The 26,390-nt window shown below is 51.2% G+C and overlaps 1 protein-coding gene across 1 annotated transcript in view; it reads right to left on the bottom strand.

Moving 5' to 3' along the window:
- The window catches only part of Slit1 (slit guidance ligand 1), a 150,622-nt gene that overhangs the window by 51,901 nt on the left and 72,331 nt on the right, over window positions 1-26,390 (bottom strand). The window contains exons 5-8 of the mRNA XM_027407335.2: window positions 3,238-3,309; window positions 2,214-2,285; window positions 1,729-1,800; window positions 1,196-1,359 (exon numbers count right to left, since the gene is read on the bottom strand). Of these exons, the coding sequence (XP_027263136.1) occupies window positions 1,196-1,359; window positions 1,729-1,800; window positions 2,214-2,285; window positions 3,238-3,309 (380 nt within the window). The remainder of the gene's footprint in view (window positions 1-1,195; window positions 1,360-1,728; window positions 1,801-2,213; window positions 2,286-3,237; window positions 3,310-26,390) is intronic.

Below are 26,390 nucleotides of genomic sequence, written 5' to 3'. Positions count from 1 at the left end.
GCACTCTCTGAACTCAAGCTGAACAGAGCTGATGCTCCCAAAGGTAATTCCTATGCTAGCAAATTCTACCCTAGAATTCTGAAACTCCAAACCACTCAGCCTCGTGAGCCAGGACCCCCATATCCGCAGGGGCTGGGTTCGCTGAGCACGGGCTCTGTGTCCACATCGTGTTGGGTTCGCTGAGCCCCGGCTCTGTGTCCACACCGTGTTGGGTTCGCTGAGCCCTGGCTCTGTGTCCACATCATGTCACACAGTTCACACAGCCTCACATGAACCCTCCTGCACCATCTTGAGCATCCGATCGCGCCTGTGCCCTTGACATTCCTTACATGGTAGAGATCCACATGGCTCAATGATTAAGTGTCCAAGCCAGGGCCAAGCCCACTGAGTTCAAGCTTTTAAATGCTGCGGTATAACCTACATGAAGCTCGCCATTTTAAATGCACAGCTGATTGGAACACTACCCAGACAGGGTGCATTTCTATCCTCAAGAAGGTCCCTCTGGCCCCTTCCTTAAAGAAACCGCTATTCGGAGATGCAGCACCAAAGATCTATGGCTCTTGTTTGAGAATGTCACCTAAGTGTCATCACAAGGGAGGTTCTCTTCCATTTGTAAAACCCCCAAGATTCACCTTGCTGAATACTTAAGTGTTTGTTAAGCCTTTCTCATTGCTGAATAGTATTCCACTTTTTAACGAAACCGTCATATCAGCAGCTCTCCCCTCGGGCATGTTTTTATGTGGAACAAATGCACAGAGCCCAGGAAGGGCAGAATTCTGGTGTTCCCTCACTGAAGCCAAGGGGGACAATCTGTTAATGTGATTACGGTGAAGCCCCAGTGAGGGGGTGACGTGAGGTGGGGGAGGAAAGAGGGCGAAGGGCATAAGGAACAGGAGAAGGCATAGAGTGGAAGCAGGGAGAAGAGAGCCTGGGAGAAACAAGAGAGGGTAGGCTGCGGGAGGAGACAAGAACGAAAATACAGAGACCAAAAGAGAGGGGTGGTAACAGAAGGGCAAAGGCAGGCAGGAGGGGGAGGTGACACCAACCAGGGGTGACAGGCAGAGAGAGGAGGTGACAGAGGGCAGGAGGTGTGGAGTGGCTACAGGCGCTCATTATAAACAAGGGATGGGGCAGAAGGAAGCCACCGTCAGGACAGGTGGTGGCCGCAAGTGAGGGCTAAGGTCGTGGCACCCACCTGAGCAGCTGAACTCGCTCTTTTGCACCTCCGCCACATTGAGGCCCCGAAGGCTGGCAGGCCCGGAGCACTGGGTGAAGAGCCCGATGGTGGGCCTCTGCCTCAGCCACTGCGAGAGCCAGGCCAGGTGACAGTCACAGAACAGGTGGTTGGAGTGCAGGCGGCTACAGGAGGACAGCAGCTCAAGCAACAGAGCTCCCCAGATTCGTCCGCGGCCGCCCCTCCCTCTCCCAGGCAGGAGGCCTGGGGTCTTTCACTCAGTTGCAATCTGCTGTAAAGACCTCTTCCTGGCTCCCTTCTCTCCCAGACTGCTCTACGGCCTGACTTCATCTCTCAGAGTTCACACGGTCCCTTGCCCACATCACCCACCTCAACTTCAAGGACAAAATCAAGTCCCTTGTTGTCTAAGGAAAAACCAAGCATAGGAGGCACTGGGGGCCTTTCAGTTTCAGAGTCCAGGCTACCCTGGCTGGCCCCTGGCTGTGGAGGGCAGCCACGCCCACACCCCTCTTCCCACTGCCCCGGTGACTCACAAAGTCCGAAGCTTGGGCATATGGTTGAAACTGGACACGGGGATGGTGGTGATGTTGTTATTGTTCAGGGTCCTGAAAGGGACAGACAGAGCATGTAGCACCTGCCCGGCGAGGATTTACAGGAGACGGGACGCATCTGCTCATATGGAGGCTCTCACGCCAGCCGTGACATTTTACCTATCGTGGGACCAGCCCTGCTCTGGGTGTGAAGGTGGAGGGCACAGCCCAGAGCAGGTGTGCCGGTGCTCTAGTCACTCCATAGACCCTGTGTCTGGGAGGACGGGGAGACAGAGCTGGAAAGCCCACGGAAGACAGGGTAGCTTACACACAAAGGGGAGAAGAGACGCTTCTCAGCCTCCATGGTGACCCAACACCCTGTCTGGGAGGACTCTGGGCCATAGACCTACACTGTGGCTAATGTGTGACCCTGAACTTGGCCTCCTGCATCAGCTCCCCAGCCACGGCCTGCCCTGGGCTTTACTTACAGAACCTCTAGTCCCCGCAGGGCACGGAAGGCCCCTTCCTCGATGCAACTGATCTGGTTCTTGTCCAGCTGTCTGTAAAGCAGAGGAGAGCTGTAAGAAGGGGAGCATTGCCCAGAACAGGGGGCTGAGCATCTTGACAGAGCACTCTATTTTAAAAGAAGATTCATAGTGTCAATCATTTGTTCTGCGTGTGTCAGTCAAATTAGAACTATTAATAAAAGCCGATTTCTTCTTATTTTCAGTTAAAACAATAAATGGAAATAAAAGTCCCATTACATTCCTCTACCCCGCCCTGTATGCCCCTTGGGAAGCAGGCATCCTTCCCTCACATTTTGGAGACCACCTAGAGTGTGTTGGCAGCTGACAAATGAGAGTCACCCAGGAGAAGTGGCAGCAGGGGCTGGCAGCCAGAGCTCTGCTGAATGCCAATTGAGATTGGCTAGCACTGGATACCTGGGGTGCTCCTTTCAGAGCGAACGGAAGCTGTGATCTGAGTTCAGTGGGAAAGAATGTGGTGATCGATTACCAATGTCTGCTACAGGCATGGGAGGAGTGTGTGTGACAAGCATGCCAGGCATTTGCCATTCCTGTTTGTAGCCAGACCTCAGGAGGTGGTAAGCCTGGACCAGAATAAATTTGAATACTAATAAACCATTGCATTTAAATAGTGCTCCGTGGAGTGTACGCATGTCCACATCTCATTTCAACCCCAGAACAAGCTTGTGGAGGGCACATTGTTTTCTTGAACAAAACTGACTTCAGCAGCTTATGCGGTATAACTGGAGGAGACTAAACCCAGCTCCTACCCAAAGAGCTAGAAGGCACTGGAGAACCAGAGGCCGGGAACATGACCTGGCACCTTGGGGTTCATGCTCTCCCCAGCTCAGTCCCCAGAGCACTTGCTTGGCTGTCACACAGGATCACAAGCAAGCAAAGGATGCCACTGAAATTCCCTCCAAGGTGGCTTAGAATGTATGGTATAGATGAGGATACTCCAGGGTGGTCATCCCAGGCCTCTACTCACAGATTTTTGAGGTCCGTGGCTCCCCGGAAAGCCTTCCTGGGCACAGCCTGGAGGGCATTCTCACTCAGATCCCTGGGGGATAAACGGAAAGAAACAAGGTACCAGTCAGGAGAGCCATAGTGAGAAGTGAGGCCAGTGGCCTCCTGTTGACGACAATCCAGCGTCTGGATGGGCTCCTGTAGCTCTGTAAACTGTGTCTGAATGAACAAACTGTGGAGCTAGAGAGGAGCTTTCTGTCCTGACAGACACTCTGTCCCAAGTCACCTTCCCTCTGGGAAGATGATGCTTAGAGAGAGAAGCTTCCAGTAGCTGTGATCAGCCCTAGCAGGCCCCCATGGTTGGCTGAACCCCAACTGCATAGGAGGAAGCTCTCCATGGCCCTCAGTTGCTCTTGGCTTCCCCTGTGTTTTGCTGGTGAGGAGGCTGTGACTGCTGGAGGAGACAGACCCAAGTGGCCCTCCCCAGTCATGAAGTAGACTGGATCTGATCCCACATCTACTCTAGGACATTGCAGACAGCAGAGCACAGGAGAACCTGGACCCCTTGGGGACCAGGCCACAGCCCCAGGGCACCATGCAGCCTTTGCTGGCTCCATGCCCTTGCCCCTGACCACAGCAACTGCAGGAGAACCCCAGGCTAGACCCCCAACTACTGCAGAACCGAGATCACTCTAGCTCCCCTTTTTGTCTTTTTGTTGTTGTTGTTGCTTATTTTTGAGTCAACTGGTGATACAGCCATCAGTGGTCACTGAAGGATGCTCAAGAGGAATGCCTACAGGTAGTGAGGACCCCTGAGAGCCTGTGGAAAGGAAGGGCAGGGCATGCCCATACGAGATGTTCCTGTACCACATAGTGTTAGATACTCGGCTACACTGCTTCCCTTTTTCTCCTCGTGTGTGAAATGCATGGGCTGGGCCAAATGCTCCCTATGCACCCCACCAATGGGGGTCCCCACATGTGAGGCCTGAGTGTACCCCCACCCATTCCTGTGTTAGAGCCTAGTTACAGAAATGGTGGTGTTAGGAGGTAGAGCCTGCTGGAGGGGGTACACCAGGGTCAGGCTCTTAGGAACAGGATTGGTGCCTAATAGAAGGCTCAGAAGGCTGGTGTGAAGGCTAAGCACCCAAGCGCACATGACCACTGGAACCCGATCATAGGGATTCAAGCAGATGGAGAGAACTGACTCCTGCAAGTTGTCTTCTGACCTCCATGCTGTGTTCTGTGGCACACGTACCTCTCCCCAACCTTCCCCCACAGTAAGTAAATTAATGCAATGTAAAAATTGTAAGAACAAAGATGCCTTAAACAGTTGTCTGCCCCACCGCTGTTAGAGGACACAGTGGTGTCTGATTTCTATGAATCAGAAAGTGGGCCCTCCTCACACATCAAATTTTGAGCCTCGCCTCCGAGAACCATGAGAAATAAATTTCTCTTGTTTATAAGCCACTCAGCCTGTGGCATTTCATTACAGGAGCTTGAATAGACTCAGACACAAGATCAGTGAAGGGCTTGGCTTTGGGACCCTTTATATCCCTGAGATGAAGGGACCACTGCTAACTGAGGCATTTGGGAGGTGGGGAGGAGAGAAAGTAGAACTACTAGCTACCTTCGCCCCCGGGAAGCAAGGAAACAAGAAAGCCTGTTGTTTAGGAAAGATAAAGGAAGGGAGGTGGTGCCCGAGAGAACTTGGGGGTACACAGGGAGGAAGCGACTCCTGGAAGGCCCCAGCCCAGCCCAGCAGGCAGCTCACCCCCAGGCAGAGCCTGAGACAGAATCCTGGGCTGTCCCTCCTGTGTATTATCCACTTAATCCTCCCCTCAGCCCTGCAAGGAGGGTTTGTTATCTGTATTGATTAGCTGATCGATTGCCCAAGCCTGTTCCATGCAGACTTTACAGTAGCTTGCAGGGATTTACAAACCAGCAAGGGAGCAGGCAGGAGGATTCAGCAAAGAGAAGAAAAATCAATGGCCAGTGCTCCGAATATGCAGTGTGACTCACAGGCCTACCAGCCAGGGCAGAGTAGGGGTCAAGAGGCCAATGAAGGGGATCAGTAGTACACATGATCTCTGTATAGTCTAAATGGGTCCCAGCGTCAGGAGTACACTGTGTGGGCACTCAGCTGAGACAAGAATTCTCCCAGGGGTCGTTATGAAAAATGGCGGCATGGCCTCCCCGCTAACAGTGGATCCTGATAGATGGGGTTTGAGTGTTTCTTATCACAGCCTTGTGTCAAGGTGTGTCTCAGGAAATCAATTTTGCAGGCACTCATACCAGGAACTAATCAAGGAGCGAGGGCAAGGGGCAGCTGGAAGGCCTGGCACAGCCTGAAACAAGTGGGTCAAAACCAAGCCTGCTAAGATGAGCCAGAGAGGATGATGGTCCAAGCTTTGTGGACATTGCCCTGGGACTAAAGCTCCCAGAGTACAGAGCTGAGAGCTTTGTGGTGGACAGGCCAGTCAGTGCACAGCAGGAAGCCTCTCCCCTGTTGAAATGACCAACGGAACAGTTTGTAAACCCGGAAGAGGCAGCATCTCAAGAAAATGAAGAGAGATGACAGCCAAGGAAGTAATGCGAAGATTCCGGGGTTCAACTGCTTCCGCCGGCACCAGCCATGGGCCCATAGAACCCAGAAGGCTTAGGAGAATGGATGTTGTCTATCACGCAGGACCTGGTGAAGATCCTGTGACTGCACAGTTTAACATTTAAACCTCATTTTTATTTATCAGTATTCAGAAAATGGGGCTTTTGTCCCTCCTTTCCCCAAGGCTTCACAGTTGTTTCCAGAATGGCCACTAGGGTGTGCCAGAAGCCTTCCCTGAATGTGATACACAGCTGCAACCATCTAAGCAAGATGTTCTCACTTTTTGCTGCACTTGACTTGCTGGGGGACACGCTTCTTGTCTTACACACACACACACACACACACACACACACACACACACACACACGCACGCACGCGCACGCGCACGCGCACGCGCACGCGCACGCGCACGCACACACGCGCACACACACACACACCAGCTAAAGCTTCTCATTTTTGCTTGCACATGGCCTGTGTGGAAATCCCCACAGAACAGCCTGGACTTTGCCCCAGCCCTCAGCCTCCTGTCATCCTCAAGTCACCCATCCCTCCTTCATGGTGGTTGCAGGACCCACAAAATGAGGCAAATAGCCAGACGTGTGTCCAAGAAATAAGAGGACCCTGAAGAGAAAGCAGTGCATGGCCTGGTCCTGGTGATGTGGAAATCCAACCAGCAGGGACCACATGTGTGCTCAGAGAGAGTGAGAACTCATAAACACATGGCAGGACCCTCACCGCTGGCTACAGGTGGAAAGCAGAGCCGGTTTGGAGGTCAGGAAGAGGTTAGTGACAAGGGGGGGGGCAGCAAATGCTGGAGGAACACCTAGAAAACCCTTTAGCTTTCCCTTGCTCTCAACTGTTCCCTCTCCTACACACACACACACACACACACACACACACACACACACACACACACACGTTTCCCTTTTCAGCAATTACAAGCATATTGGATTGACATATGGATGTTTAATTACCACCCATCTCCCCATAATCTCCCAACGGCAGACATCTCTCTTGCTCCCAGCGTATCCTGGGGCTGATGCATTGCAAAGGCACCATAACCTTAACTGAACTAACTACTGAAGATACTCAATGACTCTCCCATCCTGACAGACATTCCCATATTCCGGCCAGAGAAAGGGTGCTGCTCCAGGGAGGCAAAGACTGGGGTCAGATAGGAGTCTCTGCATTATTGGGCCCCCAGTACTCTGGAGTTTCTTGTCCTCTCTCTGTCATACTGATGGCCTCTAAAAGGCAGAGCAGCGCCAAACATGGAGCTGGTATTGTTGATGATGTCATCTTGACTGTTCTTTCCTTCACACTTCCAGATGGGATCTGGGCAGCCACTGAGGAAGGCAAGGGTCTATCCGGGAGCCTCCAGAGAAGGAAGTCTGTCCTGAAGAGTGTGGCAAGTGTCCTATAGGCAGATTCCCCAGTCTAGCCTGTATCCCATTCCCAAAGGCAAGGCTCTGGAGGCAAGTTTTTACCCCAGTCAACCCCCACTGGGTATGGGCACCCAACCACTTCCTGCCTCTCCCTGACATTCTCCCCAATGCCTATTCCAGCCCCCTTCCACACTCTGACAGCAGGGGAGCCAAGGTCAGGACCCCATGTTCTCACTGCTAATCCCTGTTAGGCTCTAACCTCTAACTGGTCTCAGCAGGCACACTGCCTCTCAGGGGGATTAGTGGGGCCCAGCTGGGGCAGGGCATTGGGCACCAGCCAAGGCCACACTGGGCCCTGGGCTCTGACATGGATCTTCTGCCCCACTGCAAAGCTCATTAATTTGTGGCTCTTCAAGCCACAGGGAGGTTCATCACAACCCAGTGTTCCCAGGCACCTTATATGTTTCCTTATCAGCAGACTGCCAGGCTGTCGACCTGGGCCTGGAGCAAAGCAAAGCCAGCCACGCGTGCACTGAGCACCTCATACAAGTCTTTGACTCCCAGAGTGTGTAGGGGGTGGCTTGGGGTGGCTTGGCTTCCTCTTTAGAAAGCACAAGTAGTTGTCATGGTTGGAGCAGAGGCATGGGAGAGCTCAGCCAAAGCTGCCATTAGGTCATTGTCTTTGTGGCTCTGCGACAGTAACATGGAGCCTGAGGTTTGGCAATCACCAGGGGCTCCAGGTGGCCTCCTACTGGTCTAGGGCTGGGACTCCAATCAAGGAAGTTCCCAGTGTCTATGGGTGTGTGCCACTCACTCAGCCCGCCACAGGTGGGTAGTGTCCTGCATACATTATCTCAATCTGTCAGATGGAGGGACCAACTATCAGGAACCCAGAGCAATGTGCTCAACAGGCCAGCCCCAGTACCTGGGCCAGCACCTTTGTTTCAAGAGATGGGAAGATTTTTTTTTGCATTTAGCAAGATCTACAGCAAACTAGAGCATATTCAAGTTGGAGAGCTGCATCTGGCAGAGAGAAGTATTAAACACTTTGGAGTCCCCAGCCAGTGCTGAAGCAAACTTCAGGACAGCCTCTGTACCCAGACATTACTTCAAAGCATCAGGGGTCTGACACCTACGCTTTAGTTGGGGACAAAGGAAAGCAGCTACTGGGCCTCTCTCCCAAGGCATGGACTGCATGCTGGAAGCAGGGTGGGGATTCAGGAAGTGGGGGTAACCAGCTTCTTCAGTTACTCTCCACATCACAGCTGGGGTTGAGGGCATGGAGACACTGTTTACCTCTGCTTAGCAAAACCCACCTCAGGGTGTCTGGAGGGGCAGGCTGACCCCTCACTGCTCACCAAGGAACTGGGTCTTGTTCTCACAGTGGGAAAGAACCCCAGCCTATAAAACAGCGCGTGTTGCACACAGGTGATTCCTGATGCCAAGTAGTGACAGGGTTGAGTCTTTCTTCTTGTTCCTCTGTTTTCTGAGTGCCCAGTGGGACAGGCAATGGCATCAGCAGAAGCCTCCCTCTCATTCACCATGAAACCACCAGCTTTATGTGCAGCCTTCACCTCCACCACCACCACCACCACCACCACCATCATGGTTAAGACTGTAAAAACAATGACACTAAGTGGCCTGGCTAGCTACACCATAAACCACCCTGTGATGCTAGCTTGACACCAGCTTATTAGCGAGGCAGCTGTGAACACTGACCCACAACACTAATATCCTGGAAGAGATTCCCCAGCAAAGCAGCCTTCTTTCACAAGCTGACTTATGTCCAAGGCAAGGAGGCTCTGACATTAGAGTCCCACTCAACTGAAGGACACCCAGGACACTGAACTGTTCTGTCCTTTTATTCTGTTGACTGTCAAAAAGCAGCAAGCTTGGGTCTCGTCAACTGTATGGCGAGAATACAGAGGCAGGTGATGAGAGTGGATGATGAGATGGTGGGGAGAGGCAAGACATCTCCATGGGAACTGGGCAAGACTACCTGTTCACCAGGATGGGGAAAGGCTGTCCTTTTTATCAGGGGTGCCGTCCTCATAGTGGAGTGCCTAGAAAGTCCCCAGTTCTGCTCAGTTCTGGGCAAGCATGTGACCGGGGGAGGCAAACTCTGTCTCAGATACCTCAACAGGCTGCCCCAGACCCACAGGGTCAGGGGAAAGGAGTCACACATGACAAGGGAGCAGCACACAGAGAAAGAGCACAAGGTTTAGCCTGACAACGTTGGCCTCAACTCCACCATGGCCAGCAGGTAAGTTACTCAGCCTCTCTGAGTTTGACAGCTTCTGTGGACAGCGGGGTTATTCACATGTCTCTCATACTGGGTTGGGGGTGGGGGCGCTGAATATCACACATGCTACTTCTATAATGACAAAAGGAGATAAATCTGGTCCTTGCTGCTGGGAGCCAGGATCATGGCTAGCCTTTGACAATGTAAATGAGTAACTAGAGGGAGGTACAAGGGGCTGCTGGATACTCTGGTGTTTTCCTCATCTCTCTGGGTCTGCTGACTGGAGTGTTTGCTTAGTGGGAATTCACCAAGATGTTCACTGTTGGGACTTTCTCTCTGTACACAGTTACACTTCAATACAAAGTTTTCAAAGTGGCAAAGGAAATGCTGACTTGGTGTCTGCTGCTTGCAGACTTTCAACAGAGCCAGTGTCATCACCTGGAGACCAGGAACAAGGAAGTCTCTCAAGGTGATACATTGGGAGATGCTGTATTCACAATTTTAAGGATTGGGAATGCTCTCCAGCCAGAGGAGAGCTGTCCACTGAAGGAACAGTCATGACTGAAAGTCACAAGGGACTTGGACAGTTGTCCACACAGACAAAGGCTGAATTAGGAAGTAGCACTGGACTCGGGGGTGAACACACTACAGTTCCTAGGTCTCAACTATCAAACTCCACAGACAGGTTCCACAGCTCCCTGAAAAAAAGGCACTGTGCTGAACTCCAGGGATGTGACCCCTAAGTCACACAGGAGGACAGGAACATGGCACCGGAAGACACGGACCTCAGAAAAAACAAGGACAAGGGACAGGAGGGTGGGAGTGGGGATGGGAGCATCTGGCAGAAGTCTGAGCCTTTCTCACCACATGAAGGAAGGAATGAAGGTGGCTTTTGGGTTCTGTTATAAAGTAAGATAACAGCGATTAGAGGGTAAGTTTAAAAAACGAAGAAAGGGTAAAACTATCAAACAAGGGGGCATAGACCAAGCATGATAGCTCATACCTTTGACCCTAACACTTGGGAGGTAGAGGCAGGTGGATCTCTATGAGTTAGAGGCTAGCCTATTCTATATAGTGACATTCAGGACAGCCAAGGCCACATAGTAAGACCCTGTCTCAATAAAAGGGGGAGAACCACCTGCTCTGCTTGGGCCTTGGGCTTCTCATAGTGAACAGCCTGAGTGAGGCCAAGCATCAGCTGGTTTTGAGAATGAGCTTGACACCCCCAAGCTCCCCATAGTCTAAGCAAGACCCTCACCAGTATCCCCAAAGGAGGCTAGAGAATACAGGACAAGTTACAGGTCAGTCAGCCAAGGGACCAATACTTCTCTTTGTTGAATTTAAGACTTTGGCTTCAGTGGAGCTGTTTCCCTTGCCATGTGGTGGACTCATGGTTGCCTGCCCTTGCTCCCAGTAGTTGCAGTGGGAAGCTGGGGTCAGGTTCACCTCAGTCCAAACACCAAGAGCTAGGGCAGAGACAATGCTGTGATGGAAAAAAAAAAAAAAGCCAGGAGAATCCCACCAGAGACTTACAGCCAGTCAGTTTGATGAATCGATCTTTGGACAAATCGGCCATTCCACGAATTGCCTTCAGCAAATTGGCTTTTAGCAAAATGACGTTTGGTAGATTGTTCTGCTTCTGACACAGCGATGCTTTTACGGGGCAATTATGCACACACTCCCAGCCTGGCACCAGGGCACAGAAACCATTCTGCAGATGGCCGACCCAGCCACCCACCTCACACACTGCTCAGTGCTTGGATGTGGGGTCAGAGAACTGACGAATGTGCTCACTGCCCAGCATGCAGACCCCTTCCTGTCGCCTCTTCCTCCACCCAGCACATCTGGATATGGAGGGAACAATCTTTGGGTGGCACCAGGGTGGAGAAGCAAGGGTTAATGCACTTTGAGAAGAAAGGAAGCCAAGGGAAGGAGCAACAGGGCTCGGCAAGCAGAACCTACGCTGTGCTAAGGGAGGAATCTCTCTCTGCACAAGGCAAGTGGCCAAGCCGCAGCAGCTGCCAGTCTGGGCTTCTTCGGGAAGAAGCTGGGACTCTGGCCAGTGTGGCAAGGCAGCCAATGTCAGGACAGATGTCGTGGAAGGAGCAGCCTACTAGGGAGGCCAGCAAGCATCACTGAGCTCTGCAGTGTTCATGTTCCTCTCATCCCGCATACCTTAGGTATTATTACTATTATTGTTATTGCCAAAAGCCATGTCTTCCTGCAGAGGCCAGAAGCATCTTGGGAAACAAGTGGGGTCCCCTCAACACAACACCAATGGGACCCTTGGAAAAAGAAGACACCTAGCCATCTGCAGATAGCACACAACCATCTTGCCACAGGGGCAAATGTCTGTGGAGACCCTCCAAAGCCCAGAGGAATCAGGAGGAGCAGCAGGAATCTACTGGGCTGGGAGCTGTCCCTAGTCCTGAACCTCCCCGGGCCACGCTGCCTCTCTCTGCTCAGGATTAAAGACACACTTTGGGCGGGGCGTTGGTGTTGCACGCCTTTAATCCCAGCACTCGGGAGGCAGAGGCAGGCAGATCTCTGTGAGTTCGAGGCCAGCCTGGTCTCCAGAGCGAGATCCAGGATAGCCTCCAAAGCTACACAGAGAAACCCTGTCTCGAAAAAAAAAAAAAAAAAAAAAAAAAAAAAAGACACACCTTGGATTTCAGCCACCACAACCTTCTTCATCTAGTCCAGACCCAGCAAAATCAACTCCTTCTCCTTTCCTAAACCCACAGAGATTCCAGCTCATAACACACACAAGAGGTCCAGGGAGCACACTGCGTCCTGAGTCTCAGGACAGGCATGTGCTGAACACTTCTAACTGGGGTGCAGCTAGGACCCAGGCCTCCTTCCTTCCTGTCCAGATGCAGCCAGTGCAATAAGATGCTTGAGATGGTGCCTGGCACATCCCAAACACGGAGGACCTCGATCATGGTCATAGTTATCATTACTGTTGTCAGTGTGGCTGGTGACAAGTTTGTTACCTGTGGCATCTATTACATGTCTGCAACTGTGCAGAGTGTTTCTTATGTTTTATAGGCACATCCTCTTTAATCCTTACAAACATCTTACAAAATCATCCCTCTCATGGCTCTGTAGGATTCGACAGTGAGAGTGAGTAGGGAGACACGCTTCGGGAAGCCTCTCCTTCCCTCCCAGTTTTGCTGGGAACCTGAAACTTAAAAAAACTAAAGACTTGTTTTATTCCCTCCCACTGGGGATTGGACCTAGGACCTCATGAATGCTGTATTTTACTTTTCTTTCATGCTTTAGAAATCAAATCCTTAAGCATAAAAAGCAAGTATTTTGATATTGAGATAAACACACAGTGATGGTTTTTAAAAATTTGTTTATTTTGGTTTTTTTGTTTGGTTCATTTGTGTTCTAGGACGGAGTCTATCTCCACGAGTGTCTTAAGCTGCCCCTGAATGACCCTCAGCTTGGACTTCCTGAGTGCTAGAAATACAGACGTGTTACAGTGGAGGTATTTTTTTAAGGCATAGTCCCATGTAGTTCAGGTAGGTCTTGAACTTCTGATCCTCCTGAGTGCCAAGATCATGGGCTTGTACTACCAGCCTGGTTTATACAGTGCTGTGGATCAACCCAGGGCATTGTGAATGCTAGGTGAGCAATTTACAACTGGCTTCCACTCCCAGAAACTTAAAGTTTAGTTATTTTATTTTGTGGGGGTTTTGTTTGTTTGTTGAGACGGGGTCTTTCTATGTAGTTGTGGCTGTACTGAAGATCACTCTGTAGATCAGGATGACCTCAAACTCACAGAGATCCTCCTGCCTCTGCCTCCCAAGTGCTGAGATTAAAGACATGCACCAGCACTCCAGGCTTTAAAGTTTATTTTTTAAAGGGTGTTGGCATCATGTCTGTTTTCCAGGTACTGTGGTAGAGGCATGGTAACCTCAGGCTGTCTGGCTGCAGAGTCCACAAGCTAACCCATCCTGCTACACTGGCTCAGCACACCAGAACCATCAAAGTGATGGACAGGTGGGTGAGGAAGCCCCCAGAAGCACACACGTCAGTGGTGACAGATGAACTTGGAGGCAGGAGGTGAAAACCCAAGGAGCACTGTGTTGATAAGCCGTCATAACGTTGACACTGAGCCATCAGCACAAGGTCACATTGTGCTCAAGACCCTCTGTTTCATAACCCGGGTAATTATATAGTACACTTTAGACATATTTTTTATAAAAAATGGCATGAGAATCACTGAGCATCTCTGCCAAGGAAGAACAGAATGTTAGTCACTATCTGGAATGAGCATTGCCTGAGGACTTCTTGCAGCCCTGGATCTGTCACTCCTAAACCCCTGTAGGTTTCAAAGACAAAGAGGTAAGCTGTGGGCTCCTGTGGTAAAAGGCTCCGGCTGAAAGCCGATTTCAGACACATAACCACACTTAAGCCTGCTTCATGCAGACTCCGAGTTGTGATGGGGAAAGTGTCAGAATGATGCATGCCTATTAGCCACTAGCTTCTCAGAGTCTCTGAGCCCCTACCTCACCCCCAGGCCACTACCTCAGAGGCCCAGCGAAAATGACACCAGGGCTCTTGTGTCCAGTCCCGTGAGACCTGCAAATGATGGTTACCTTTGGGAAAGCTAAACACAGAGGAACCTGACCTTCTGGAGTGGCTAGTTTTGATTGACAGTTCAATTAGATTAAGAAGCAGCCAAGGCCAGGTGAGATATATTCACTTAGCCTCATGGCTAACCCCTGGGAGTAGCCAGAGGCCAAAGAAAAGTTTGTCACATGACCAGTAAGTAAACCCCAAAGAGAACCCAGAGTCCCATACCAGAACCCCAAGTTACCAGCTGGAACAGCAGGGAGTAATGGTTGTGGCCAAGGGGAGCAGCATCCGTGCACAGCAAGTCCAGATACTGCCCTATGCTAGAGGCCGAAGAAAATGAGACAGGGACAGAGCTGGGGAGAATTCCCCTTAGGACTGTGTGCAAGAGCTGACCTAGCTGTGTGTCACTGAGACACGGGGTCTCCAGGGGTGTCCTTGAAAGGCACACTGGGATCCTGCCTCTTCCTCTCACTGTTTCCCAACCTCCATGAGACGGGCAGCTCTGCCCTGCCATGCCATGCCTGCCACAGGCCCAGAGCCATTGGATCACATGACTATCTACTAAACCCAAGACCTCAAACAAATCCTTTTTAATTTCATAAGCTATTTTGTCACAGTGATGGAAAGCGGACTGACACAGAAAATTGGACAAAAGGAGTGAAGAAGAACTAGAAACTGACTGGGAGAGATAGCTAGATGAGAGTTCTCACAGAGAGCCCCCAAAGCCTCCCTGCCCCACCCCTGGAGTTGGAGACGAGGAGCCACAGATGTGCAAATGAAAAACACAGCGGGTGTCTGCTGAGCCCTCAGCGCTCTCCCAGCAGGCAGAGGGCTGTGTCCCAGGCTCTCCTGGGCCTGCCGGGCAGGAGGGGATGATTTGCACAGGGCCAGAGGTGTCAGAGTGTGAAGCCTGTGGGTGATCTGCTTCTTGCTTGACAAATTCCAGGCAGAGGTGGGAATGAGTGTTGGCTGTGCAAGCACACTGCTCTCAGAACCAACTATCTACCTGGGTAGGGTCATCTTGTCCTCACTCACTGGTAAGGGACACCTGTAGAATGAGGAGTGGTGTCCCTAGGGGCTGCATGCAGTGAGGGGGAATGAGGCCAGTAGTGACAGTCCATTCTCACAGCAAAAAGGAGGCTGTGGGGAACCAGTGTCCTGTTCTCCTGACATACCACAAGCACAAGTTTACAAGTAACAGCCAGGTCTTGGGTTGAATCCTGACTCTGCCTTTGTTACCTAAGCTGTCTGTGCCCCCCTTTCTTCTGTAAAATGGGAGTAACAAGTAACCCAGGACCACCAAGCAGATGTGGTGACCGAGTGTTGGAGGTGTCTTCACACATCCTGCCAGCTCACCCATGCTGTCCTTGTCATTGTTACTGATCTAACCCAAATACTGGGCATGGCCAGGCCAGGGCAGGTGGTAACCAAGGCAAGGGGCAATGATTCAGTCTACAGACCACGGGAAACCAAAAACCATCAAGATGTCAGAAATGAATGTAAGTCAATCAGGAAACTGAGCAAGGTATAGCCAGAGGTGGGGGTGGGGTGGGGGGGGACAGGCTACTGTCACTAGGGTGACTTGAGAGAGGGTTCCAGTCCTGTGTGAGGAGAGACTAAACATTGGGGAGAAGAGCCTCACAGAGTCCCAGGAGAGGAAACTGCTCGAGGAGTGGGGTGGGGGGAAGACTAAGCAAAAGAAGAGAGAGTCAGAACCTGGTGGGGGCTGAGTCTCAGAGCCCAGGGTCAGTACTGGGTGAGCTGGAGTGCCCAGCATCCAAGCAGCAGGAACTATCTGACTCAGAACTAGCTTCTGGAAGGTGGCTGCCCTGTGGCACGGTGAATCACACCCTCTTAACCAGGAAGTATGTGTTTAATGTGGGTAGACGAAGGTACAGAGCTGTTGCAGGGTGGCTAACTGCAGAGGGGAGCCATGCCAGCAGCCCCTGTGGAGGCTAACACCCCATGCCCAGCCCCTGTGCTCTCTGAGTCGTCTTTCTACAGAGGCTAAATGGAAAACCCAGGCCATCTAGGGGGTGTTGGGATGAAGCCATGCCCCAACCCCACTCCCTATCCACCAGGCCACCAGCAGGTATCTGGGGCACCCCTGGCATCAGCCGTGACTGTAGAGCTGTTCTGCTCCAGGCCCAACCCCAATGGAAAAGAGGGATCCTCTCAAGCCCAAAGATGTACCAGGGAAAACAATCTGCTGGCCTTCAGGATCATTTCCACATATCCCGAGGACACCGGTATTTCTCACCAAAGCTGACTGCAGCTTGATGTACCATCACCTCCCCCTTGTAATTCACACAGATCCCTTGCAGAGAGATCCTGGATTTATTGTTGCTTTCCTACTTCTTGTGACCTTGAATTTGCCTCAGAAGCCACCCTGTGAGGGCCTGTTGAGACATGCCCTATGTGTCCTTCCTGCTACCTCCCCCTCTGGATAGAAGAGATGTCCCTCCACAAAGCCAGTAACTCTCATGGTACCCCTTTCTCTATTGCCAACAGGGCCAGAGCTCCGTGGAAACTTCACAGGGTATAGCAGAAAGAACTACATGCAGGCAGGGTCTGGTGTGAAATAACTTCCCGGTGAGTTTTTCTCTGTTGAACCAGCCTCATGTTCACCTTTGTGACATTTTGGGGGGGCTCTTGACTGCTCCTGGTGAGAGCTCTCAGCTCCCCACATTCTGCTGGAACCGGTGCCTCTCCCCTGGCTCCTTCAGAACCTGTGCCTTCCCCTCTCTTAACAGGTGGGAGAATGCAGGGCAGAAGGACTCACAGGAGAGCCTAGGCACAGAGCCAACTGCACCCCAGCACTCAGGTCCAGCACTCAGGCCAAGGCCCACAGCCGGACACTCCTTGAATTCTCCAGGCTGCAAGCCATCACATGCTGCAGGAGAGCAGACCAGGGCAGAGCAAGCTCCTGTCCTGAAGGACACTGGGAACTATTGCTCTGGCTTCTGACATTCACTTCAGGTCTGTGCATCACCCAGGCCACCCAGAAGGAACAAGAAAGCCCAACAACCACACAATAGTCCCTGTGATGCAAGGTTTTCTTCCCTGCTTGTTGGAGAACATAGGCATCTCTGCGTGGGTCACTCCTGACAATGTCCAACAGCTCTTAGAGGCCCAAGGTCTGGTTACTGAGGTCCGTGCACCCCTAAAGCTGTGTGCACAGACCTCATGTGCATGGAACCCTTGACTCTTGAAAGAACCTGTGGTTTCACAAAGCAGATACACCCCGCTTTGAGTTCTCATCTCTACACATCCTGTGAAAGAAATGCCCTACTTGGGTGGACACACCTCTCTCCAAGCCTTCAACAGAGGAGCAGTGGATACAGCTCAGGCCCAAGGACTGGATATGGGAGAGTAGCAGCTTATAAGTCCATCTCTAGGACACGATACCAAGCACCCGAAGGCTCAGGTACCCCGAGAGTGTGTGAGGGGCTTGGGCAACGAACTGTTCACTATATGGGTGCATTTCTACAGCAAAATCCAAGAGTCTCACTCAGACAAGGATACTTTCCCCGTAGAAGGGCACTCCCAGAGTAGAACATTAGAAGACTGGGGACAGCCTGGTAGATAGTAGATGCTGAATAAATATTTATTGACTGAATAAGAGTTGTTTAGAAAGAAACAGGTCACTGGCTGATGATCCCTGTAAAAACCATGCCTACAAGACCCCTTCCAAAACAATAATGCCTTCTCTGTGTGCCTGGTTCTGTGCTGAGCGCGCTCCATGCCTCCACCCCTCCACTCACCACAACTGCCCCACTGTTAGCTCCATCTCACACATGAAGTAATCAGGTCTCAAAGAGGTTGAGTGGCTGGCTTATTACCACACAGATAAAGAGTCCAGTTTGCCACATGAACCAGGTCTGTTCTATTCCCATCTTAACCAGCATACCTAATCCTGCCCTCCTGGGATTTCTGAGAGGGGTGCCAGAGGGAGGAGCTAAAACAAAGAGAAGAACCTTGGGAATGGCTGAGCAAGTCGTGTGGCACACACTGAGCTGGGCCCGTGGTCAGGGGACCCAGGAAGGCAAGGAGGAGAGGAAGAGAGAGGCTGTATGTGGCAGAGGACATTAGTTGTCTCCACCAAAGTCCATCCTCTTCTTTTTCCTTCCTCTGAGAACTGAGGTTTCATTTGGCCAGCAACATGCCAGAGAAGGTAGCATTTCCCGCTTCCCTGGTGTCTAGCAAAAGCTGCTGAGTGTAAGTTTCCAGAAAAACCTCTGTAAAGGGCTGATTCCATTGGAAGAGGGGACCTGCCTTCCTCTTTTTTCCTTCTTTTCCTGCCTGGAGCCCATGGGAGATGGATGGAGCTCCAGCAGCCACTGTGAATCACAGAGGATAAAAGGATACAGGATAAAATGGGATAGCATTGGAGCAAAGGACCGAGGATGCTGGCCCCTGACTCTTGACTGACCGGAGCTACCAAACTTCAGTATGAGAAGCAAACTCCCATATCTTAATTGAAGCCAGCTTTTAAAAATGTTTTGTTGCTACTGTTGCTATATAGAATCAAACACAAACCAGGCGGCCTAGAAATGAGCTTTCAGAACCACAATAGGATCCACACGGTGCAGCAGGACATCCACAGGGACATCTTGTCAGGCAGGGGTGAGCCTACAGCTTTGACCTCCAGAGGCTGTGGCAGAGATGCAAAGCCAGGAAGCTCTCTCACAGGCTAGGTGGCAGGAGATGGGAGGTCAGACAGAACATGTTAAAATTGACCAAACCCAGAGAAGATGGTGATTGCAAAGTGGGGATTTACAGAAGTGACAAAAGCCACCAGGGTATGGGCCAGTTTATGCTGGCTGTCCTTTTCTCACAGAAAAGCTGCACTGGCCAGAAGGCATGTGTCATCTATCCAGAAAAACATGGAGACCCCAAAAGCATGCTGCCTTGTGAGTGGACTCAAGTGTCACATTCTGGGAATACTGTTGGAGCCAGCACCTCCAGGACCACTCCCAGGTTACATGGGACTTGAGAGAGTCAGAGAAAGGTAGCCTTCTTCAGTATGCAAAATCCACACCCTTGGTGAGAGTGGTATCCCCGGGAGGGGACCCTTTCAGGTAGTTTACAGCCTCTATAACTATACATGGGGCCCTGCATTGCACAGAACGCCTGAACTGAACATACGGCTCCCAAACTAGCTTTATGCCATGTTCCTGAGGACAACGCAGCCTCAGGAGATGATGATTCGAGGCTGTGTGCCATGGCTAAGGCAGGGGGATTTCCACTCTAGCAGAGCAGGCAATACAAAGTCTTTTTTTCCTGTTCATATGTCATTAACAGAGAAGCTACAGCTGTGGGCCCCAGACAATAACACCTGTGCCAAAGATGACCTGGTGTGACGAGCCTAGCATTGCACCCAGGAAAGACGGCTGTGACAAATGTGTGAGGCACGAATATCTTTGGGTTTCGTTGTAATAATTAATGAACCTACTTTGTGTTGTTTCATTGTTTATTTCTTCTCCTTAGACAGAAGGAAAGCCTTTTCAATTGATGGAATTGTTTCAAATACATAACTGTAAATGAACTTATCTTATTCGATACACTATTCCGGTTATAATTTCCTGCCCTGTCCCTGTGCTACTACTGTAAGAAAAAAGGGAGGGAGGATCAGGCTCACTTTGCAGAGTGTTTGCCTAGCGTGTGTGACGCATTGAGTTTAATTTTTAGCACCTCATCAGCCAGGCATTGTGGCACACACCTAAATTCCCAGCACTCGGGAGGTGGAGGCAAGGGACCAGAAATTCAAGGTTATCCTCAGCCAGCTAGTGTGAGTTTAAAGCCAGTCGGCACCACAGAACCTGCCGAAGAGTGACAGGAACGAAGAGAGAGAGAAGGCTAGCTCAGTGTGCCCTTGCTTTGCAGCCACAGATCCTCCCTCACAACACTGTCACCTGCTCATTGGTCCATGCCCTGCTCCATTTCACTTCTTCAGGCACCAACTCTGAGATGGTGTGTCCTGAGGTAAACAGCGTCCCCAGTCCTACCCACCCACCGACTATCACGCTGCTTCACTCCAGCTGCAGTGGTCAGTATAATACACACACAGCACACAAATCCATCACACACGAGCGAGCATGCCCGCATACACACCACCCAGAGCTGCCAGCCCCCGCGCTGTTCTCTCAGCCTTGCTGGCCCTCTCTAATGTGGGGCTCCCTTAGAATCTCGGGCCAGCAGATAAGCATCCCGCCTGACAACGGATCAAGACCCAGCCAGCTGCCCCCTCCTGTTCTTTCCTTTTCAAACAAAACTCACAGGAAAGCCGAGAAAAGAATGGGAGTACTTCCTTCCCACCCCTTACCTCTCGCCACACTTGGGACCCGTCAGACTCATGTTTCTGTCATGCCTCTACCCCACCACAGCCGGGTCCCCAATGTCCCCCAGCTCTCCCTGGCCCTCCTGCTGTCTAAGCTCACCTCGTGTGGCCAGCTTTGCTGCTTATTTTCCACAGCTCTGACTGAACTGGGATCCTGCTGACATTCACACTCCCTCATCATCAGCTTGAAGCTTCCAGCAGCCACGCTGAAAGGGCTCTGGGAGAGCAGAGCAGGAGAAGACAGGAACATCAACACTGAGGCTCTTACCTCTAGAGATGCCCCACTGAGCATGTCCTCAGCTTGACACACCCAGAAGATGGACATCTTTCTCCCACAAGCCCCGGGCCTCAGCTGGTAACTGCCTCTCAAGACCACAGCTTCTCTCGCAAGAACCAGGCACATGGTGTTGGTTCAGAAAAGCACAGATGTGAACAGAGCCAGAGGAGCAGAAGAATCCGATCCCATTTATTTTGGCACACAACACGAGCTACCAATCAGCCCCTTTATCTTCATTTGGATAAATTCAAAGCACACACACATTCATCAGCTAAACTTGCAGCCTTCTTGCTCCTCATTGGGACCAGCCCCACCCAAGGGATGCTGGCGGGGGGCAGTCAGCAAATGCAACCACATTCCCCTCCACCCCAGTGGAGCTGCAGAGGAGTTCCCACAGAGACTGCCAGGCCCAGGATAGCCTCTCCCCTACAGGACCAGTATGTTCTACACTCACTCAGGCATCAAAGGCCATGACGGTCATGACCATGGCCCGTCCTTCATAACCCTGCATCTCTGGGCCTGAGGAAGAGCAGCCTGGACACTGTGTTGTTTCCATAGAAATTCCTAGTGGTGTTTCATGTCTTCCCAATAAGGCCAGAGGTCATGGGAATACATCTGGCACATTTTGAAACTCCAGTTGCAAAGGCCTTGGACACCACTAAATAATTCACTTCTCGGTCACACGGGCAATGATTAGCTCAGAGAAAGCCCCGCCAACTCGACAAACAGCAGGGTCAATTCATTAAGCAGGGGCAGTTAACGGTGAGGAAAATCCTCCTTGAAGGGGACATTTGCTTTCAGAAGCTCAGAAAGGTCACCCACTATTTGGATTTCTTTTCTCTTTGCTTGTCAAAATGGCTTGCGTTCCTTAAACAGCCATGAACATAGAAACAAAGGCCCCAAAACAAAACAACACAACACATCTTGTCCATCTCAAGGAGACCCCTCCAGGAAGTCTGCTAGATCCACCCAACCCTGACCACTCATATACTTGCTGGCACCCTGCTCTAAATCCACTGTACTCTAGGGTTGCCAGGACACACTGCAGGGCAGCCATGGGGCCTTTTCCTTCTCATTCATTCCCTATAATGAGAGGTGAATCTGGTTTGCTCAGTGCAGCGCCCACCACTTCTACACACAGAGCCTGCTGACCTAGTCAGGGTGATTCTACATTCCTGCTTCAATCACACTGGGAAATTTTCATTCGCATCTGCAAATTCTCATCACTCATTCAACAGCCAAATGTGGAGCCCAACAGCTGGACACCACAGCTGGAACAGCCAGCCTTAGAACCTTCCACAACCGCCCGGGAGTATGTGGGACACAAACCCGCACAGGCTCAGTCTTGTGCACAGTGGAGATCCCAGCCCAGTCCTGGGGACACAGACAGAGCAGATCCCAATGGCTGTGTGTTCCAGAACTCTCTACATACACTGCTTTATCATGTCTCCCCTTCACAAGAGCCCTGGAGAGAACAGAGGAGGAACCTAGGCCCAAGAGGTCCCCATCACTGGAGACTGTTGTGAATAGGACAGGTCCCCACCACCTGACCCTGCTGGCTATGGGAAACAGAAAAAAAATCTGCAGCAAGGCTAGAGAGAGCCAGAGCCTCCAGAAGCCAGAGATGGTGCTGGGGAGGCAAGGCTGCAGCGAGGCAGAAGCCACCTTGGTTGAGGCAGTGGTGACAGCCTGCCACCCACATGGTATTTACAGAGAGCAAGCAGAAACACACTAGGCACCTGGCAAAGGGGCTTTTGGGGCCAGTTAGAGCCAGTGTGATCTAAAGCAACTGCCATAGTCCACTGAATACTTTTCTAAGCCAAGGTCTCCTTGATAAAAGTGTCATCTTAGGAAAATGACACTTGTGCACTCAGGATGGGGCTTCCAGCTTAGAGAGTGGCAGGGCTCCTAACTTCCCCAAATGGAAGCACTTTCAGGAGGACTTATCCAAGGGACACCTGGCAGGAGCTCTGGATCCTGCCTAGGGCGACCTTAATAAAATACCTCCTTGTTTGCTGAGCAGTGACATTGGGGCAATGCTAACTTCCAAGCAAGGGGTCTCCAAGGACCGATCTGAGCTGTGCAAGTGCTCCATTCCTGGCTCTCTGTACCCCCTGGCCACCATTAGATGTCATTACTACTGTGATCATAAACAGAGAGGCTGCGGTGGCCACTTTGTCCTGGCAAGTGTTGAATATAGGAGTCACTGTGACTTCCCCTCCCTGGGCCTTGGGACTGGGAGTCAGAGGCCAGGGGAGGAGCCAGGACTGTGGTCATGGTCCATTTCCAGGAGGAGAGGCTGCTGTGAAGAGCAAGGGCAGGGAGGGGGGGATGCTGAGACCTCAAGCAGGGTCTCAAGGCCAGTGGAGTAGAGGAGCTTGCAGTCATAGCCCTTGCAAAGCCACCCTACTGGACCCATTGGAACAGCATGGCCTAGAACAGTTGAACTCAACTGACTTCTGCATCCTGGGAATTTACAAAAACCAAAATCACAAAACAGAGCATTGCTTTTTGGGGTGGAGGCCAGGAGAAGTTACTAGAGATGTCCTATTTCTGGCAGGATGTCTGGCTGTCTGTATGTCTGTCTTTGGCTGCTGCAGATATCTTTTCCCATCCCTGCCTGAGGTCCATGCCTGGCCTGCTTTCTCTTCATACACACATGCATGAGGGGTACAGGGTGGGGAGGAACCCTGCATGGTTATGCAAGGATAGCTCTCTAAGAAGAGGGAGGCTCAGGCAACCTCTTGCCTAGGGGAAGCAGGAGGCCCAGCAGGGCTCTGCAGTGCCTGCTGGCTGAGAAGTAGAATTTATACATGAAAATCAGGAGAAGCCAGCCCCGGGCACCACAGCCACAACTCTGACAGACTGACAGCTAATTAGAAAGCTCTGCTTGAGCCTCACATTGAAAGCCATTTAATAATTAAATGTCTTATCTGTATTTAAAACCCTCTGACAATGTATATTTAGAGTGTGGCCAGAGAACCAATTTTCTCACTTCCATCACCCTAAAAGACACAATATTTGAATCCAGGCATCTCCCTACATTGACAGTAAGTGACATTGTGTCGTGCAATTTGAACTGGGAAGTGTTCCAGCATCAGGGGACTCTTCCTAGCTCTCCGATTGAGGCAGCTCAGAGACCCCCCCCCCCAACTCAAAGACATGCTTGACACAATGTGTCCCTTTCACAAGTCACTGACTGGGATGAGCAACCAGGGAGCCAGTGGAGTCCCAACCAGAAAGTGGGGTTCAGGGGACAGTTCTCCTGGGTGCAGCTGATATGGGTGTTGTCTGCAAAGTAAATGGATGGTATGTTTATTCAGTCATTAAACTAATAGCAATAAAACGATACAAGCAATAATAAAAGCTAGGCTGCTTTTCACTACTGCTATGTGTTGGCATAGAATGTCAGCCATTAAAAGATTGGTCCTGTTAAGGAGGGTCCTGCCATGGTGTCATCTCTGTGCATTGCCTTCCAGGCTTCAGGTAACCCCCAGTGTACATGGCCTGGAAGACCTGAGGGTCTATGGCCTGCTAGAGAGGAAAGACTGGCTCAGCAGGGGCTGGAGGAGGCTTGTGTGTATGTAAAGAATGGGGCAGTGCCATCTATTAGTGCCAGGCACACATGTGCCTACCAGTGGGAGCAGAGCACAAGAGAAGGGTGTCTCTGTGTACCCTACATGGGGCTGTACCTGCTCCCACTGGCTACAGTGTCCCCATCAGTAAAGCTGGGCAGAGCTCCAGGAGAGGGGCAGGCAGGGAAATGTCTACAAGATTCAGCTTCTCAGGCCCTAGGGTCCTTCAGAGGTGCTTGTCTTCTAGGACAGTGCAGGACATTTCTCCCTGGAGCCCAAGCCACCTTCTGGGCAGCCAAAGGCTGCTTCATCTCCCTTTCTAGACACGAAACTCCTCTTCTTTCTCTTGCCACCCAGAGGAGTTGCCAGCACCTCAGAAATGAGAAACGTATTCCAAGGAAATAAGGCCCAGAAGGGAATTTAACTATGGCTTTGCACACCTTTCTCTCTTAGAAAATGCACTGAACTCAGAGTGGTCAAATGGCTGTCCCGGTCTCAAGCAGCTCATGAGCCAGTGTTCTTTCCACGCCCTACCATCCACACCCCCAGAAATGGTATGGTGCCTGGGGCACCACAGCTGGAAAGTTGGGGCTTCAGCTCCTGCCCCTGCCTCAGGAGCCACCACACTCTGTACCACACTATCCTCAGATTCCAACAGGACTGATGGCTGGGCTGACAGTGAGCGGTGATGTCATCGTCTGAGTTCCAGGAAGCACCAGCCTTGCTTAGTTAAGATGATGTCGGGGCTGGGAACACACTGCTGCAAGGGACTCCTGACAAGATCCTGTGCTCAAGAACCTCCCATGCCCCTCTGCTCGACTGCTGTCACTCCAGTATCTGAGTTTGCTGGACAGCAGAGCCTGGGGCCCTGGGCCTGCAGGACAAGTATCCCAGGGGACACACTGTGCAGGGAAATTTTAGAGCATTCTGGAGGCAGCTAAAGGGTGACCTTGGAGGCAAGCTGACCCAGACAAGTAAGTGTATATGTCACTGACACACATGCATGATTACACATACCCATACACATATTCAAATGTATGTGCTCACTGATATGTGTGCTAATGTACACGCACACAAAGGTGTGAATGGACATGTTCACATAGATGTGAATATGCTCACTCACACACCCATATGTGTACAGGCTTACTCACATCATGTGAATATACAGGCTCACTCACACACCCATGTGAATGTACAGGCCTCATCCACACACTTGTGGGAATACGCATGCTAGCTTACACACAGTAAAAAAAAAAAAAAAATCTATGCTCATATACACATGTAAAGATACATGCGCTTACACACATATACAAATGTACATATTCACACGTGAATGTGCATTCTCACTCAGATGTGAGATGCCTCTACCTGCTGAGGTATCCCAGACCCTTTGGTCTTGGGTTCAAACTCTTCTAAAGGAGCAAGGTACCAGCACTTCAGGGCCCGCTTCAGTTCAATTTCTTCCCAAACCCACACTTTGTCCTCTTCTTTGCTTTCACCTACACAGTTCCTCTGGTGCCTTCTAAAGTCCTATCCAATGTCACAGCCCATCTAGAGACCATCTCTCCATGAATGCCATCCTCGACACCTCAACTGTCAGCCAAGCACATGGAGCCACACGTGGCATCTCATCTTCTGCTCATGTTCAAGCTCTTGCCTGTGGAGAAACAGTTCCTGTTACATATAAAGGGGGCCTAGGGCTGAGATGAAACAGACTCCAGGGCCCTCTCTGCAAAGCCAGTGCTGGGGCAAACTCAGCTGTTCACAGGCTGTGGCATGATGAGAGCAGACGTGTAAATCACCTGTCTACAGAGAAAACACGGCTGAGTGCTTGCTCACTCCCACACAATTTCCTGGTGGATGAAGAAGAGACAAGATCGAACAGGGGTCAGAATCTTTCAGTTGACTGCCCAATCAGAGGCAGATAAATCACAGGGCAGGGAGCATCTGCAGAGGGTCTTGATTAAGAGTTCTGGGTGAACCAGACAAAGACACAGGAACCAAAGTTCCCACAGGCTCTTTGGAGGCTCTGTGCATGCTCTCTCTCTCTCTCTCTCTCTCTCTCTCTCTCTCTCTCTCTCTGTCTCTCTCTCTGTCTCTCTCTCTGTCTCTCTCTGTCTCTCAGATCATTTCACCAAATTGCCCCCAACACAGTCTGTGCCTAGTA

This window comes from Cricetulus griseus, chromosome 3 (assembly GCF_003668045.3).
Source record: "Cricetulus griseus strain 17A/GY chromosome 3, alternate assembly CriGri-PICRH-1.0, whole genome shotgun sequence".
Lineage (NCBI taxonomy): Eukaryota > Metazoa > Chordata > Mammalia > Rodentia > Cricetidae > Cricetulus > Cricetulus griseus.
Note: the sequence above shows the minus strand (reverse complement) of the source record. Positions and strands in the feature narration are given on the sequence as shown.